We start from the raw sequence: 18,515 nt of genomic DNA, 5'->3' as shown, positions 1-18,515 counted from the left end.
TGTAAGTTACCTGCTTTAATATGGAGTGGAATGCTTTCTACCATCACATGTGGCAGTGTTACCACGGTGTTAACAATGGGTACATTTTCTCCAGCTGAGCTCCTATAAAATAAAATATGCAACCGTTACAAAAGCATGTTTAGTTAAAAAAGGTTTAAAAGCTCAATGACTGCTTGTTAACAATGGTGCTATAGGATCTCTGCTGACAAAGATTGGTAAAGCAGTGTATTTGGATATGAGGTATGGAACTTGATAGTTTAAAACTAAACGAGACCATATGATCATGACTTCAGTCACATTAGCTCAATTCCACATTACACCAGGAATATAAAAAATCACTTAATTTAGGTCCACATATTTTATATGGGCAGATATTGACTTTCCATATGGCTAGTCTGACAACCATGTGAATATAGACTGGCCAACAAAGAGGTTTGTTGCGTCACAATCACTGGGAAATAATGCTTGCAACTACTTAATCTTTGCTAATAATGGGTTCCCTTAAGGTGAAACCAGACATTTTTGGTCAGTCCTAATTAAAAAACAATTGCAAGTGTACAAAATGTATTTGAATTCACAGTTTTTAACATTAGTAAAAAAAAAAGTCTTATACAAATAAACAATAAATATAAGGTGCTTCTGTGTTTCAGTGTATGTAGTACTTTGTGCTTGTTGACTGCTCCTGTAGACGGACAGTACCATCTCTACTCAGAAAGGGGAAGGTGCATGTGCCCCTTTTCGGAGTCATTCACCTGTGTGTGACTGCCATTGAGGTCTGTAATTCTCAGCACAGTGGTAAACCAACTAACTAAAAATGTGTAGGTCACTCTTAACAACTGGTGGCTGGAAGGGGTATGCACAAATTTTAGATGATTAAAAGAAAAAACATTTAAAATCCTAATTACAGAAATGAATATAGAGCAAGACCAATATCTATCTATTTAGCCTGCACAGACTTCTACTAAATCAGACAAATAAATTATCAATGCAAAAATGCTCTCTGTGGCTAGTGGATTTACACATACACAACACCTACAATTCTTATCCAATCATTTTTATTCCAGTCTTGGCTGCATGACCGTTTAAAACTGTTCAAATACAGTCTTTGTGAGGTTCTACTCTGATTTAGTACTGGAAGAAGTACTGTAGTCTATAAATGCATCAGGAAGGAGTGAAAGTCCTCAGCCAGTTCACCGGCTTTTTTTTTTTTTTATTGTAACAAGTCACTGAAAGGGATGCATAATATGTCTTGCCTTTTGTACTAAAAACAAGAAAAAAAACAAAATAACAGACAAAAAAAGGAACCGACTCCAAGGTATATACCTATATACCCACTTACCGCTTCCAAGATATAATATAGCTGCCAGTGGCCACACCATTCTGAGGATTTGCTACAGGAGGACACTGGAGGCAAAAACATTCACTGGCACTCTCTCCAGTCTGTAAGACAACTGTAAGCAGAAGGGCAATTAGAATCCAGTGTGTATATATATATATATATATATATATATATATATATATATATATATATATACACACACACACACACACACACACACACACACGCATCTATGCTCTTTGTTCAGATTTTAAAATAATGGAATTTTTGTACTTATCGTAAAATCCATTTCTCTGAGTTCATTGACGGACACAGCGCTCTATAAATCATAACTAGTGGGTTATATTGCCTCCTCCAGGAGTAGGACTAGGCAGAACAAAAAACACCTGGCTACACCCATGGGCCATCCTCAGCTGGTATTTAACCCCCCTCTCTGCTCTAGGTAATCAGTTTTAGTACCAAGCAGTATTAGATGTTTAGAGGGGTGGGTGCTGTGTCCATCGATGAACTCATAGAAATGGATTTTAAGTACAAAAATCCCATTTTCTCTTTCGTTCATCAACGGACACAGTGGTCCATAAATTATAACTAGTGGGACATCCAAAAGCAGTGGCAAAAGGAAAATGAGGGGTTGGGAAAAAAACCCAAGGCTAAACATAGGAGCCCTTAACCAGAACACAGGAGCCTTAACCGGGTCACAGGAGCACAGTCTGAAAAATAAAGGTTTAAAGAAAAAACACCCCTCAAGAGGGAACAGCCCCTCTTAAACAGTAGCCTGCAAAACGTTGCGGCCAAAAGAAGCATTCGCAGTTGTCAAAGGATCTACCTTATAGAATTTTGTAAAGATATGTTACGGGTGACTAAGTGGCTGCTTTGCAAACTTGCGATATCGAAGCCTGATGACGGTAGGCCCAAGAAGCACTCAGCGCCCAACTTGAATGCGCCTTGAAAGGGAAAGGTGGAACCTGACCTTTAATGGAATAGGCCTGAGCCACCGTCTGTCTGATCACCTGTAGATGCTAGCCAAAGAAGCAGCCAGCCCTTTTCTTGGTCCATCCATAACCACAAAAAGGGAGTCTGACCTCCAAGAAGACTCAGTAGCTGCTAGATACACCCGAATCGTGCAAACCACATCCAAGGTATGCAAAGCAAGTTCCTTGAAATGAGCCGGCTTGGGACACTAGGAAGGCAACACAATGTTTTCATTCAAATGAAAGTCAGACAACTTTGGGAAGGAATGATGGACAGGAACGAAGAACCACTTTTTCCGATACCCTGCAGGCTGAGGTAATAGCCACCAATAATGTCAATTTCTGGGATAACGTAGGCAAGAGAATCTCCCAAATATTCTCAAATGGAGGTTTCTGGAGAACCAAAACCACTAAATTTTAATCCCACGGCGGCAAAAAAACCCCAAAAAAACATACAGGTGGGGCCCCCTGTCGAAGGTACGAACTATGTACCCCCTGAATGAAGGTACGAACTAAAGAGTGCATGGCTAGGGGTCGCTGAAGAAGATTGCCAAGGCAGACACCTTGCCCTTGATGGTACTCAAGGCCAACTTCTGATCAACGTCCTGTTGAAGAAAGGTTAAGATCCGAGCCACAGAAAAGGATCGAGTAAGAGCGCCAATCGACTCACTCCAAGAAATGTACACTTTCCACGTACGATGGTAAATCTTGCTGGAAGACGACTTCCTCACCTTCACCATAGTAGGGATCTCTGATCCAGACAGACCTCTATCCCTCAGTACCTGGCTTTCAATAGCCAAGCCATTAAAACCAGCGACTGTAAAGCAGGATGGTAGATCACCCCTCGGGACAACTGGTCTTCTCTGAGAGGAAGCCCCCAAGGGACGTTTACAGCCACAAGAATGATTGGAAGATCCTCGCTCTTGATTCCTCGCAGGAACTGCGGAAGAAGCCTTAGCCGAGGAGGATACTGGTCTTACCGTGGCCCTTGGACGCCTGCGGCGTCTGTCAGAGGAGCCCGTGACTTCGTCACGAACTTCAGTATCCTCCTGTGGAGCTGAACCTGCTAAAGGACCTGCATGTAAGACTGTGCAAACAGAACTGTCTTGAAGGTGGATACCACCAGACTCAGAACCTGCATGCAAGATGGGAGAGAGAACTATCTGTGTGACAGCAGCCCGTGAATCACGGCCTGTGGTCCCTGAAGTTTGTGCAGAGGAAGGACCAGCCTGGTCAGAAATAGAATCAGACCTAGGTAAATCAATTCCCTGGACAGGGATAGGAGGGATCCCTAGGTAGTTCAGACATCACCTGAACCTTTGCAGGAATTAAATCCGCACAAGGAGGCTCGGGACCTAAAAAAACTGAAAATTACAAGCTTTGTCCCCCTTTCTGGGTACCCCCCAAAAAAACATTTTATGGATCTTCTTGACGCTCACCAAAGTCGTCCACGGGGCCGGAAACCAGCAAAGATGTTCCCCCACCCCAATAATGGGTGAGGGCAGACCTTCAAGCTGAAGGAGTCTTGTCTACAGGTCTGGGGAAGCTAGCGCTAGGCTTACCCGACCAAGGTTGCTTGGAACCTCCCAGGGAAGATTTGAAAGATCTATTTCCCTTATTCTCCGTCCCAGAAGCACAAAATAATTTTCTATGGGCTGAGAATGAGGGCGGGCCCCTGTCTTTGCAGTGAGGCTCCTTCCCTTTCCTTGACTGTGGCAGGAAGGTACCCCCCCCCCCGTGATACCCTTAATGATGTCATCCAGGGTAGCCCCAAATAAGCGATCGCCTTTGAAAGGGCAGATCAATGAGAGCTTTGTTAGAGGCTTGGTCTGCGGACCAATTCTTAAGCCACAGCACGCGCCTAATCACCACCGCTGAAACAGAAAGTTTGGACAGCACAGGAGCTGTATCCAATGCTGAATCACAAGCAAACTGCAGCCCATGGACCAACCGGGTCGCTAAATCAACATAAGCAGCGGGGACCTCTGGTGCAAAAGTTTGGCTCATTCAGGTTGGGGTTGAGACACTAGGGCTGAGGCAAAGACTGGCCGCAATATCTAGGCATAGTAAACATGCTGCGTGCCACAGCCTCCGCTTTTTGTCAGCCAGGTCCTTAAAGGATGGGGATTCCTCTACTGGAATCATGGTTGCTTTATTCAACCTGGAAACAGGATTGTCCACCACTGGTGGACTAGCCCAAAAGGGTAACGTACAGCCAAAATGTTTGGGGACCACAAATGGTCATTTTGGTTGTAAGGCACATAAGGAAACACCTTTGGAGTACGATGCGACTTGTGCGTACCAAACGACACAGCCACGTCCGAGGCATTCACCAGCGCTTTTTCACTTGCTGCTGTGACCATGAAGGAATCAGCCTCAATATCGGATGGATCAGGGGGTATGATATTAAATCCCTCTGGATGGGCCGCGTCTATGGCAGCATCATGCTCAGAATCAGATGAGACAGCCTGAGCAGGGGATGCTTCCTCCTGGGCCTTTTCCCACACTCCACTTTCACCCGGGACACTAAGGACTGCAGGACCATTGTCAGTGCAACCAGCTGGGGTTCTGAGGAACCTGCCACCTTCATGAGGGGGTCAGTGGGGGAGATGTGACCCTGAGGCTCCATAAGGAAAGGGAGACCTTGCAGTACAAAAAACGATCTTTTGGTACCACTAAAGGATGCCCTTGAGGCACCTATCAGCAGAGAGAGAGACAACAGGGACCCCCAAAGACTCACCCTATCGACCGGAGGAGCGCCAAGTATTCGAACACAGCATCATCATGGACGCTATCCCTGTTCATATGTCCCGGGCGCAGGAAGAAGAAACGAAGGAGGAAGAGGAGGAGCTTCGGCATCCCCATGAGGCTTCAGTTGTTTCCAGTATCTCCCAGACTAAGGGAAAATGGCCCTTGTGACATCATCCGGCTACACAAACCTGGCCGCCAACCGGAGACCAGCCAGACTAAGGGAAAATGGCCCCTGTGACATCATCCGACTACACAAACATGGCTGCCAACCTAGAGACCAGCCAGACTAAGGGAAAATGACAACCATCAGCAACAAAACACTGAAGCATGCTGCCAGGATCTTTCCTGCACCCTCTGCAATGCTGCACCCTCTCCAAAGGGACCCCCCTGAAAGTAGGACACACGTTTAGGGGAAACTCTGCTGTGCACTCTGAGTGCACCTAGGGGTCTCCTACACTGGGACCCCTCTAGACTACCAGGGCAGGAAACACACTATCCCAGGACCCTTATAGAGTGGCAATAGTGGAGGAGACCCCCAGGGGTCTCTGCGCATTCTCTGCTCTGGGACCCCCACCAGACTCTAGGTCCAGACAGGAGGGAATGGGAGTGGGGGAATCCCAGCTCAGTGAGAGATATAAGGATGGGAGGAGGGAGCCTGCAGGCAGGTCTGACCGTCCCTGGAAGTTACCCGCGTCCACCCCAAAGAAAACCACCAAAAGGGGAGAGGGGGGGGACTGTACTTACACTTCCATTGTGCGGGTAACGCTCCAGACAGAACTCTTTGCCATCAAAGTAGGGGAACTGTCAGCCAAGAGACCGCTATGACTCACACCAAAGCCCGGTCATTTACAACCCTGCGAGACGTTTACCTCGCAGGCCATCCTCTGTCCGTAAAGCTATGTCGCGGCCGACCTAGTGCGTAGCTGCGGTCTGCACGTGCTCGCTGGCTGGGGGACCACTGGATCTAGATTATCCAGCCCGTCTCCCAGCCGGGCAGTTGACTGTAGATCTCCTGAGAGAAAATGAAAAAGATGTAAGGGAGGAGAACATTTCTAGGACCAGAGATCCCAGCCAGGAGCCTAGGTCCTTACTCCTGACTAGACAGATTAAAACTGATTACCTAGAGCAGAGATGGGGGTTATATACCAGCTGAGGACGGCCCATGGGCTTAGCCAGGTGTTTTTTTTTCTGCCTAGTCATACTCCCGGAGGAGGCAATATAACCCACTAGTTATGATTTATGAAGCGCTGTGTCCGTCGATTAACGAAAAAGAGAAATATTTTTTAATTGTTCATACAAGAATGGATTGTGTTTTTTGTCTGCTACAGTATTTGTGGTTAGGCAGTGACAATGTACCACATTTTTAAAAAGCCTTCAATTGACTTGTAATTAAGTTTGCCATGCATTTTGCCAGAAGCAAACTTTGAGTGTCACAGTATACAATTATTTTAAATTGGATTTTAAAATGGTTTTAAACTGCTCACTGGTCAAACTGGAAAACCTTTGCATTTTCTAAATGTATTACTTTTTTCCTTTAAAACATAAAACTTGAAAGACAATACCACCAAAAAAATCTTGATTTCCCACTGAAAAAAAAAAGATGTCTCTCTCTCCCATACAAAGGTTATTGCTAAATAAACATACAGTGCCTTGCGAAAGTATTCGGCCCCCTTGAACTTTGCAACCTTTTGCCACATTTCAGGCTTCAAACATAAAGATATAAAACTGTAATTTTTTGTGAAGAATCAACAACAAGTGGGACACAATCATGAAGTGGAACGAAATGTATTGGATATTTCAAACTTTGTTAACAAATAAAATACTGAAAAATTGGGCGTGCAAAATTATTCAGCCCCTTTACTTTCAGTGCAGCAAACTCTCTCCAGAAGTTCAGTGAGGATCTCTGAATGATCCAATGTTGACCTAAATGACTAATGATGATAAATAGAATCCACCTGTGTGTAATCAAGTCTCCGTATAAATGCACCTGCACTGTGATAGTCTCAGAGGTCCGTTTAAAGCGCAGAGAGCATCATGAAGAACAAGGAACACACCAAGCAGGTCCGAGATACTGTTGTGGAGAAGTGTAAAGCCGGATTTGGATACAAAAAGATTTCCCAAGCTTTAAACATCCCAAGGAGCACTGTGCAAGCGATATTGAAATGGAAGGAGTATCAGACCACTGCAAATCTACGAAGACCTGGCCGTCCCTCTAAACTTTCAGCTCATACAAGGAGAAGACTGATCAGAGATGCAGCCAAGAGGCCCATGATCACTCTGGATGAACTGCAGAGATCTACAGCTGAGGTGGGAGACTCTGTCCATAGGACAACAATCAGTCGTATACTGCACAAATCTGGCCTTTATGGAAGAGTGGCAAGATGAAAGCCTTTTCTTAAAGATATCCATAAAAAGTGTCGTTTAAAGTTTGCCACAAGTCACCTGGGAGACACACCAAACATGTGGAAGAAGGTGCTCTGGTCAGATGAAACCAAAATCGAACTTTTTGGCAACAATGCAAAACGTTATGTTTGGCGTAAAAGCAACACAGCTCATCACCCTGAACACACCATCCCCACTGTCAAACATGGTGGTGGCAGCATCATGGTTTGGGCCTGATTTTCTTCAGCAGGGACAGGCAAGATGGTTAAAATTGATGGGAAGATGGATGGAGCCAAATACAGGACCATTCTGGAAGAAAACCTGATGGAGTCTGCAAAAGACCTGAGACTGGGACGGAGATTTGTCTTCCAACAAGACAATGATCCAAAACATAAAGCAAAATCTACAATGGAATGGTTCACAAATAAACATATCCAGGTGTTAGAATGGCCAAGTCAAAGTCCAGACCTGAATCCAATCGAGAATATGTGGAAAGAACTGAAAACTGCTGTTCACAAACGCTCTCCATCCAACCTCACTGAGCTCGAGCTGTTTTGCAAGGAGGAATGGACAAAAATTTCAGTCTCTCGATGTGCAAAACTGATAAGAGACATACCCCAAGCGACTTACAGCTGTAATCGCAGCAAAAGGTGGCGCTACAAAGTATTAACTTAAGGGGGCTGAATAATTTTGCACGCCCAATTTTTCAGTTTTTTATTTGTTAAAAAAGTTTGAAATATCCAATAAATTTCGTTCCACCTCATGATTGTGTCCCATTTGTTGTTGATTCTTCACAAAAATTACAGTTTTATATCTTTAGGTTTGAAGCCTAAAATGTGGCAAAAGGTCGAAAAGTTCAAGGGGGCCAAATACTTTCGCAAGGCACTGTAGATGAAAATGTGAAATAGATGTCCATAGATGAAATGTGAAAATGACCCTGAAACTTTACTGGTTAATAAACCCCTAGCACAGAATACTAATGGTGTCAGTAACCCCATAAATGCACACAGGGATTTGAAAAAAATGCTGTAGACCCTAATAAACATTTATTTTTCACAAGTTAGGATACTGCATAAAAGCCAAAAAAACAGACTGGAAAACATGGATTTACACAGACTAACAGACACACTGTGCTGATTTTAAAAGTAAAATTAGGCCATAAACTCTAGCAACCTCCAAACCTACCCAGAAGTGTCTGAACTTTGCAATTAAAGTTAACTGAGATACGGCCTTATTGGCAAGATTATAGAGGTTGCTGCAGGTCATGTGCTGGTACCTATAGGTGAACCATAAAACAAAAATGGGGATAAAGTAATATTGTAAATAAACTGTCCACTTTCGTGGTGTCCTGCTATAAACCAAAAAGCATAAATATTACAAAAAGTCGGTTGAACTAAGGAGCGAAGGTTATTGAGGCAGTAACAAGACTTGCTGGAAATTAATCATATATTTATTGTGTGATCAAACTTGGATAAAATGTTATCAAAAAAGTGTGTCACGTGCACTGAAGCAGGTAACCCCTTCCCATCCATAAAACACATGCCACCAATATAACGTCTGGAATAATGTTAACATTTTATCGTAGCTTGATCACACAATAAATATGTACCGTAATTACGGTAATTACCAGCAAGTCTTGTTACTGCCTCAATAACAGCTTGGTTGCCAGGGAACAAACTTTCGTTCCTTGGTTCAACCGACTTTTTGTATTATTGGTACCTATAAAGTGGCTACATTTTACATCGCAGTAACTTTTTATTTTTAAAGAGCTACCAGTACTGCAACTCCTCACTTGTAAGAAATGGATACTTTCCAGCTCATGCAGTCCAACGCTATCCTCCACCACCAGTACTTCTCAGAGCCAACTGTCACACCTTGTTCATGAGACTGGTCCTCTAGCTACCTGGGATGTGTAATGTTATCCCAGGGAGCTGTGTGTGGGAAAGATTGGGGAAGCTTCTTGAGGTAAGGAGTAAAGAAGTGGGATCAGGTACCACCAAAATATAAATACATTTTTGTTGGGGAAGAAAGATTAGGAGTTGAACTTTTATTTTTGTATTAGGGAAGGTCTGGTTTAAGTAACTTTTGAGCAAAGGATACCCAAAGGGAGTGGCTATCTGACTTATATGAGCAGGGTGTAAGCCTAATGATGGCAGATGGGGCTCACTTTAACAATGGTATCACCTAATAATTTAACATTACTTCAAAGGGGATATGTATTTTTTTCCCCTTAACCTGCATTGCTATCCTGCCCCCTCAGTGGTTGCTATGGACAGAAGATTCACTTTCCTTTGCAATTCTGGTTTTACATACTAACCATTTTCCACGTTGGATTCAAGCTGGTCCACAGGTGCGACAGATGATGAGAGCTGGAGCTGACTGGACAAGATGGTAAGGCCCCATGGGGAAGCGCTCAATATATCCGTCATTAGCAAAAAGGGTATATCAGCATAGACACGATCTAAATGTTCAAACTGCAAAAACACAAAACCATATAACAGACACTTCTAGCAAACACAGTAATATAGTATACATTAAAAGGTGTAACATTTATAAAGAATGCATTTAAAAAAAAAAGTGTGATGTGGATTCTCTCCTGGTGTTATAAATTCCTTCACAAGGAGAGTTTAGTAAATCAAGCTTAAAGAGTCACTTTCTCTTTGCCAGAGCCTGTAAAAAAAAACCCCACCCCACTCCCCCAATCACTTTAAACTCCCGTTTTCACCAGAGGAAGAAGGGCAGTGAGGTGAGGGAGGATTTTACAGATGCTTACTTTGCCCAGAATAGGCAAAGTGATAGTGTCTCTTTAACAACTTGCCGACCAGCCGCCAAAGTTTTACCATGGCAGGTGGGCTCTATTGCGCTAAACGACATACCTGTACCTCTCTTCATGCAATAGCCAATAGGGGCATGCGCTGATTGGCCAGAGGGGAACCAATCAGCAGGTCTGGTGGAAGCGATGTCCGCTGGCCACCCGTGATCGCTCCCCATAGAGACAGAACACGGTCTGCCGAAGTAAACAAGGCAGACCGCCATTCTGTCACAGATGAACACAGGTATCCTGTGTTCCTGCTATTGAGGAACATAGGTTCATTTAGTGAGTCCATCCCCCACACAGTTAGAAAGCATCCCCTAGGGACACACAACCTTAGATTGCCCCTGGTGTTAACCCCTTCCCTGTCAGTGTCATTAGTACAGTATCAGTGTATGTTTTTAGCACCGATTACTGTAGTAATGTCATTGGTCCCCTCAATAGTGTCAGTTAGATGTACGATCTGTCCGTCGCAACGTCGCAGTCCTGCTAGAAATTGCTAATCACCGCCATTAATAGTAAAAAAAAAAAACAAACAAACAAATAAAAATGCCATAAATCTATCCCCTAGTTTGTAGACGTGAGAACTTTTGTGCCATTCAATCAATATACACTTACTGGGATTTTTTTTACCAAATATATGTGGCAGAATACATATTGGCCTAAAATGATAAAAAATAAATAAATAAATAATTAATTTTTATTGGCTGTGTTTTATGGTAGAAAGTAAAAAATATTTTTTTCCCCCCCCAGAATTGTCGCTCTTTTTTTGTTTATAGCGAAAAAATAAAAACCACAGAGGTGATCAAATACCACCAAAAGAAAACTCTATTTGTGGGAAAAAAATGACAATTTTATTTGGGTACAGTGTCGCATGATTGCTCAATTGTCAGTTAAATTAAGCCAGTGCCATATCGCAAAAAATGACCTGGTCATTGGGAGGGTAAAACCTTCCGATCCAGAAGTAGTTAAAGAAATTTTGTCAGGACACTATGGATTTGATTTATTAAAACTGTAGTGTGCGCAAAATCAGGTGTAGCTGTGCATCAGCTTCTAAATGAATTGGTTCAGTTAAGCTTTGATAAAAAAAAAAAACCTGGAAGCTAATTTGCTATGCAGAGCTGCACCAGACTTTGCACTCTCCAGTTTTAGTAAATCAACCCCTATGGGAGCTGACATTTTTGAATATGCTAAGGCTGTCATACATACTTCTGACTATGTAGTCAGCCTCTGACCTATTACAGGTGCATGCATAACAGGCGTCCTAGAAAATTGCTTGGCTCAGGTTAGCAATTCAGTATTTAGCAATGAAAGAAGAGAAGAGGACAGCGCACCATCCACTTTTACAAACACATCAGCTCCCACATTTATATTTTGACAAATTCCCTTTGAGGGGTGGTGGTACCATTACATTCTACAGAACAGATGTGTTAAAGCTACTTTTAACAATAGCCTAACAACTTCTCAAACCTGAAAGCAGTCACTGAACAAACCACACTCATTCTGGACAAGCAAACATACTTCAAAAACATATGATACAAGTGTTAATTTTCTTATTTTGTTCTGACAATTGTATACCTATAAGCTTCTTTTAGTGGTCACCATAGGACATGTAATAATATAACGCTATACCATAAACAATATATTAATCCGACTGCAAATCTTCACATCTATGATTTCAAGCCTGTTGAATATCTATGCATTACTGTTATACCCTGTTTGTGATGCGAATTATCTTCAGTGCCGGTTCACATATGTGCGGCTGCGGCGATTGCATATAATATCGGAGCGCACTGCTCCTTCATTACATGCGATCGGCTGTGCAGTGCAAATTCAGCCATACACTTTGTATGGCTAAATTCGCACTGCACCCGCAGTAAAGTCGCACAGGACCCTTTTTTTGAGCCGCATCAGGATCGGATCACACAGTGGTTCACACTTGTGCGATCCGATCCTGTGTGAACTGTCAGATCGCACTGCGATATGCGATCAAACTGGGGGTGTCGTTAACATTACATTGACACCCCCAGCGTATCGCATAGGGCATTGTGAACTGCCAAGGGTGCGTTTGCGATGCGGGAACAGGCTGCAAATTCGCAGCCTTCCCAAATCGCATAAGTGTGAACTGAGCCTCAATACCAAAAAAAAAAAACAAAAAAAAAACCTTTTACTGAAAAAGGCAACACTAACCTTTATGGATATAAATTTCACAGCAACATCAAATGGATATACAGTCTCAATGGTAACGGTTTCATCCTGCAAAGAAAAATGAAGAAGCACTGAGAACAAAGCCTATAATAAAAATTGTCATAGACCTAAAAATGTAATTACTCCTTTTGCAAAAGATCATACATTTAGTCAACAAATATACTTCTTTTTCACTAATGTTTTATGTGCTGCTCCAAGGCAAGATTTGTAACAAGTGACTGCATTGGAATCTGCAATTTAAAGTGGTTGTAAACCTCTGACATAAAATTTGAACTGTATCCCCTATCCCTCTAACCTTTTTACCGTGGAGGAACCCTTGGCAAAAAGTCTGAGATCTCGGGGAACCCCTAAAAAAATATCTACAGCTCACGGAACATTGGATCTGATCAGCGAGCTGTAGATGTATCCACAAATATTGTAGAAATAGCTTTCAATAATAGAATAAATATTAGAACTCACCTGACACCAACATTAGTGTGAACAGGGCACATAGAAATCAATAGTTTTCTTTGTGTCCATGCAGAGACCTACGTTAGAACAAGCCCAAAATATTCTAAGTAAGTCAAATTTGCACATATTTTCCATTTGTTTATTTGCACATATGCTTTGAACGACGCCTTACTGAATTTGAACTAAACTCCCAAATATTGTGATTAATAAATAGGATAGCAGACTATGGGAACAGTTGGGCCTTGTTCACTACATAAAAACATAAAAATTGATGGGAAATAGTACAGATTTGACCTGCATAGAATACTTTGGTCTTGCACATCATGCACAGAGACATGCATTTTCCTAACATAGATCTCCGAAAGGCCATAAAGAAAACAACTGATTTCTATGTGCCCTGTTCACGCCACAATGTTGGGTGTCATTTGAGTATTCTTCTCTGCAGAAAAATGCATACCTGTTGCATATTTCTGTGCAGAAGAAATATGCACGATACCAAGGTTGTTTTCAGTGTGCACTGACAGCGAATATTGTCAATGTGCATTGATACTTGGTGCATCCTCTATAGCAGCCTTTTTCAACCAGGGTGCCCAGGCACCATGGTGTGCCTTGAGGCTTCTTCAGGGGTGCCTTGGCAGAATGCTGAAAAATTGTATACAAGCCAGCAGTTGGATGAAGCCTGCCTTTGAGTATGCACCATTACAGCTTTCTAGACACCGGCATCCTAACAACCAATGACGTTATCAGTTGATAAGGAGGATGTCTTTCGCCTCCACAGCATCCCTGTTTGACCCTCCTGTGCTCCTCTCCCTCAGGACTGGGGTGACATTAGCTGACTGATGGAGAGAAATTGAGGGAGAAGAGAAACATTGGAATACTAGTCAGTACCAGTTTGCAAACGCAATGTTGGGCGTCCTACGTGTGTGGATGTTGCTGCATTATGTAAAGCTATTAGGCTTGGTTCACACTATGGCGACACGACTCCTTACTACTTCGGGGGCAACTTGTGCATTACCATGCACCACAACTTCGGAGCGACTTGCAGGGACATAATGGAAGTCTATGCAAGTCGCTCCGAGGTCGCCCCGAAGTAGTACAGGACCCTTCTTCTAAGTCGGAGCGACTTGTGTCGCTCCTATTAGAAAGGGTCCTGTAGCGGTCAATGGACCGCGAGGGAGCGCGACTTGTCAGGCTGACAAGTTGCCTGAGAAGTCGCGCTAGTGTGGACCGGCTCTTAGAATAGTTATTTACATTTTAGAAAGGGGTGCCTCGAGACTGCTCATAATTTTAAAGGGTGCCTTGAGAATGTCTATAATTTTAAAGGGTGCCTCGACTGAAAAAATCTTGAGAAACACTGCTCTATAGTTCCAGCTCCTCTGAACCTGGGAGGGTAGTGCCAGGAGGAGTGATGACAGTGGGAGCACATGGCTGAATGTTGCAAGGGGCAAGATCCTGTGTATACGACTAAATGCAGACTGCAGAGGGGGAGCAGAGTGCAGGGGCATGTGGCTGGATGAGACTGAATGTAGATCATAATAGCATTATGTACATTTACAGCATAAAATAAAGCTATTATAATCTCACATCCTGCTACATTCAGCCTTATCCAGCTGTTTGCCCCCACTCTCTGCTCCCCTCCTCTGCAGTCTGCATTCAATGCTCACTGCATGTTATTCACAGGATGTCTCCTTCTGTTCTTTGCCCCCCCCCCGTCTGTATTCACCCCTTTTGTACACAGAAACTCCCCTTTTAATCCAGCCACGTGCTCCTTTTCTCTGCTCCCCCCTCCACAGTGTGCATCACTGATAACATTCAGACATGATCTCACCTTCTGATCTGGTGCTCCCCACCTCCAGTTTTCATTCTCGGCTCCCCGCTTCCATGGTCTCCATTCTGGGCTCCCTCAGCTCCATAACTCTTTTCTCGGCTCCCTGCCTCCATGGTCCCCATTCTGGACTCTCTTGTCTCCCCCGCCTCCATGCTCTGAATTCAGAACTCCCGCTCTATGCATTCCTTTTGACTCCGCCCTCTGAGTTCTCTGAGCTGGAACTACAGAGAGGGCATCGAGTATCAATGCGCGCTAACAGTACTCACTGTCAGCGCACATTGGGAACACTGAAAACAACAATGGGCGAATATACACCTGCCACAATGTTGAATTGCAGCGGAACCCATGTGGACTTCTCGCTGAACCCCGGTTGAGAAACACTGCTCTATAGTGTCCACTTGTCTCAATTAAGAGCACTAAGTTTCATTTCTGTCTGTGCTTTATTTCTCTGCTATCAGCATGAATCACTAATGGCAAGTTTTTCTGACACAGAGGTAAAAAAGTGGCAGGGGAGGGACCTCCAGCACACAGCCTAAATATGTGAGTCCTAGTTTTGTTCCTTTGTGCTGTGCGACTGGAGTGTGTCCCTTCCCTCCAAGCAGGTCTCAGAGCTCTTATCAATGAGCTCTGCAGAGTAACTTCAGCTCTGCCCCTGCTTTCCGATTTTGTGTAAATTTTGGACTTTTGGGGATGAAACGAAAAGAGGAGAGGAGATAAACAGGTATAACTTATGTAGGAAGATTGGTTTCATCTCTGGGTATCGCCTAAGGCATGTCACTTCGCTGGGTATATGTGTGGGTTTAGAACCATTTTTTTACAATTTTCTGAAGTCTCAACAGACATACCCCCTCCATCACCTGTGCTAGGTAAATTAGTCATCAATGCGGGAAGGACATGGGGCTACATTGCTACATCGATTCACAAGCTCTGAGCACATTCCCAATGCAGAGCCTTTTATTTATATTTTTAAAAAGAAGTAATTTCCCTGGTTATGCAGCGTGTAAAATGTTGATTAGAAATATAAACCCTTTAGCATGCAGAACGGTTTACATATATGTATCTTATTTGTTCATTTGTGTTTTGTATGGAGTTCGGATTTAAAACTGGTCATATAACATGTTGCTTCGTTGGAATGATATTAACAGCACAATAAAAGCAATGATAAGCAGTGACTTAAAGCAACTAAGTGCCACCAGTGTAGAGCAGTCAGTAATTACAGATTGCTATATACTGTAGATAGTTCTACATGGAAGGAGTATCTTACTCGGTGACATCTGCAGATGATATCCTTGCCCTCGACAGATGTGTCTATCAAGTATGAAACATAAACCAGGAAAACACGTGTGCCAACAGTACCGCAGCGGATGTATAGAGGCATCTCCAGCTGTAAAAAGAAACCAACAAAGCTACTGCACTGTCATATATAAATGCAAAAGCATAACACAATATTATCGAGAAGAAAGCCAGAGGCATTGTCCAAACATCCTGTACTTTCATTTTCTGAACTGATCTGGTCACAAACAGGAAAATCTTCCTCATACAAGGCTATTACACTGTGACTGACTGTCTTTATTTTCAGCACACGCTAGAATTAAAAGGGTATCACCCACATAGGAAGAATACACTTATCTTTCTAGGAACAATTATTCAAGTGTACCTGTGGTCAAAATGTAAATCATACATTTATTTTCACATGGTATTTCAATATTTCTAATCTACTACTATTGATCTGAATTATCTTGAAATTTGTAAACTTTGTGAAGATTCCCACACATTTATTCCCTTGAATTCTGTGACATGTATTCACTATACCCAGTAGGTAGGTACAGTTGTGTCACACATTTCACAGAGCCTGCCTTCTGAGCTACAGAAGTGCTGAGAGATGAGATAGGAGTTTAAAGAGGTGGAGTCAGTACAGGCAGACTGCTTGCAGGCAGAAACGTACCACGGGACATGGAAATGGAAAGTAAACCATAGAGGAGAAGCTAGAAAGGTTGCTAGGATGTTGGGTAAATTTAGTTATTTTTGGCTTCTCTGCAATCAGTGCAAAAGTTATTGATTTATTTTGGTGATTCTGGATTTCACCGGCTGCAAGTTTGATTGCTCTTCCCTACCTGCTAGAGAATTCTGGAACATAGGGAGTGAAACAAGACAAATAGACAGCATATTTAGGGTGCTGCAGCCAACCCCTGGGTAGGTGGGCCCAGAAGGTGGCTGAGAAGCACATAAATCTCCTCATTGTATAGCCAATAAATGTGCAGTTTTCAAGCTGCTTCCTTTAGTTCTAGCAGGAAAGGATGGGAGAAGGATTTGGGTATTTTTTCAGACGAGGAATGGCAAACTATTTTAGAGATGGTTCCCTCAGTATCACTATCATCTGCACAAGCCTGACCCAATTGTTTATTATACATAGAGCTTACCAAACACCTGCAAAGCTGTTCCTTCGGGGCAGGAGAGACACCATGGAGGGCCCTTGATGTCAACAATCTCTGGCTGACTTACTCCACATGCTATGGAGGTGCCCTAAGTTGTTCAGATACTGGAGAGAGCTGGTAAACACAATAAATAGGGTTTTTCAGACACGCATTGCCCTGGATCCTAAATTATGTTTATTAATGTTTATTGCCTTGATGAGGAGATGTTTTCACCTGAGGTATTAGTGGCACTTAACAGATTGCTGTTTATAGCACGTAAAAGTATTGCTATGAAATTGTTGTCTCCCAGTCCTCCATTCTTTGAGGAATGGCACCTCCAAGTAAACAACGCCCTCCTGAAAGAACAACAGATCTACAGAAACAGGGGTACTCCAAAGAAGTTTTATAAATTATGGGAGCCATTGCTGGCGTGCCTGGCCCCTTTTTCTCTAGTTTAATTTAGATTACTACAATGCGGATAATTTTGTAATGATAACATAACTACCACCTGTATGTAGGATGGAATATAGGCTAGTCCTTAAACAGCTATTCCAGTAGTTCGTCTGACACATAATGCTTATAAATACTAGCAAGGAAGGGGATTCATTATTTTGGGAGAACAATAGAGGCACATCCTGGCTTTCAAGTCTGGTAAATATCTATTTTCAGCTGAGATGTTACCCGGTATACGTTGTGTTGAAACCCTGCAGATGCACCCTCTGAGGCCGGTACAGCTACCTGTTTTAAGTCAAACGTAGATACTTCGGGGCTGGTGGTCCACATGAATTTTAACTGAGAGAACGTGTATATATATTGTGAATGGTATGACCACAGACAATGTTTTCTTTCACTTTTTTTACTTTCTTTTGGTTATATTGTATGTTTGTCTGTATACTTGCATAAACTCTAATAAAAAGTTATTGCTAAAAAAAATAACAAAAAAAAGGAGAGAAGCACATAAATAGTCTGAGCGAGAAAAGCAGGTGTTTTCCTGTTGCAGGAATTCCATCTGTCCTTCATCAAGCTGTTCAACTATTTAGGCTGTTGTTCATCAAGGTCCTGGCTGTGGAGGAGCCAGGGGGGCGTACACTTTTATTTCCTCAACACCCTACTCCCCCTAGCCTTGTGAGCACTACTCTACTACTGGATCCTGGTGACTGTGTACTATTGGGATAGTTGAGCCAAGTAGTTCCTCCCCTGAAGAGTTCATACCTCTGGCCTTCCCTAGTCTCTCACGGGAGAATCATCCTCTGATCTTGGGCCAAGTAGTTCTTTTCCTGAGGGGTTTATACCTCTGCCTCTATCTGATTTTTTATGGGAAGATTGTACTCTGAGCTTAGCAGAAGATCTGTTACTGAAG

General features: G+C 43.0%; 1 protein-coding gene across 1 annotated transcript in view; it reads right to left on the bottom strand.

Annotated features, from left to right (window-relative positions):
* TRAPPC11 (trafficking protein particle complex subunit 11) overlaps window positions 1-18,515 on the bottom strand; it is an 82,462-nt gene that overhangs the window by 9,842 nt on the left and 54,105 nt on the right. The window contains exons 23-27 of the mRNA XM_082243437.1: window positions 16,006-16,125; window positions 12,446-12,511; window positions 9,761-9,917; window positions 1,340-1,451; window positions 11-102 (exon numbers count right to left, since the gene is read on the bottom strand). Of these exons, the coding sequence (XP_082099563.1) occupies window positions 11-102; window positions 1,340-1,451; window positions 9,761-9,917; window positions 12,446-12,511; window positions 16,006-16,125 (547 nt within the window). The remainder of the gene's footprint in view (window positions 1-10; window positions 103-1,339; window positions 1,452-9,760; window positions 9,918-12,445; window positions 12,512-16,005; window positions 16,126-18,515) is intronic.

The sequence above is a fragment of the Pelophylax lessonae genome, assembly GCF_965119305.1.
Source record: "Pelophylax lessonae genome assembly, chromosome: 1".
NCBI lineage: Eukaryota > Metazoa > Chordata > Amphibia > Anura > Ranidae > Pelophylax > Pelophylax lessonae.
Note: the sequence above shows the minus strand (reverse complement) of the source record. Positions and strands in the feature narration are given on the sequence as shown.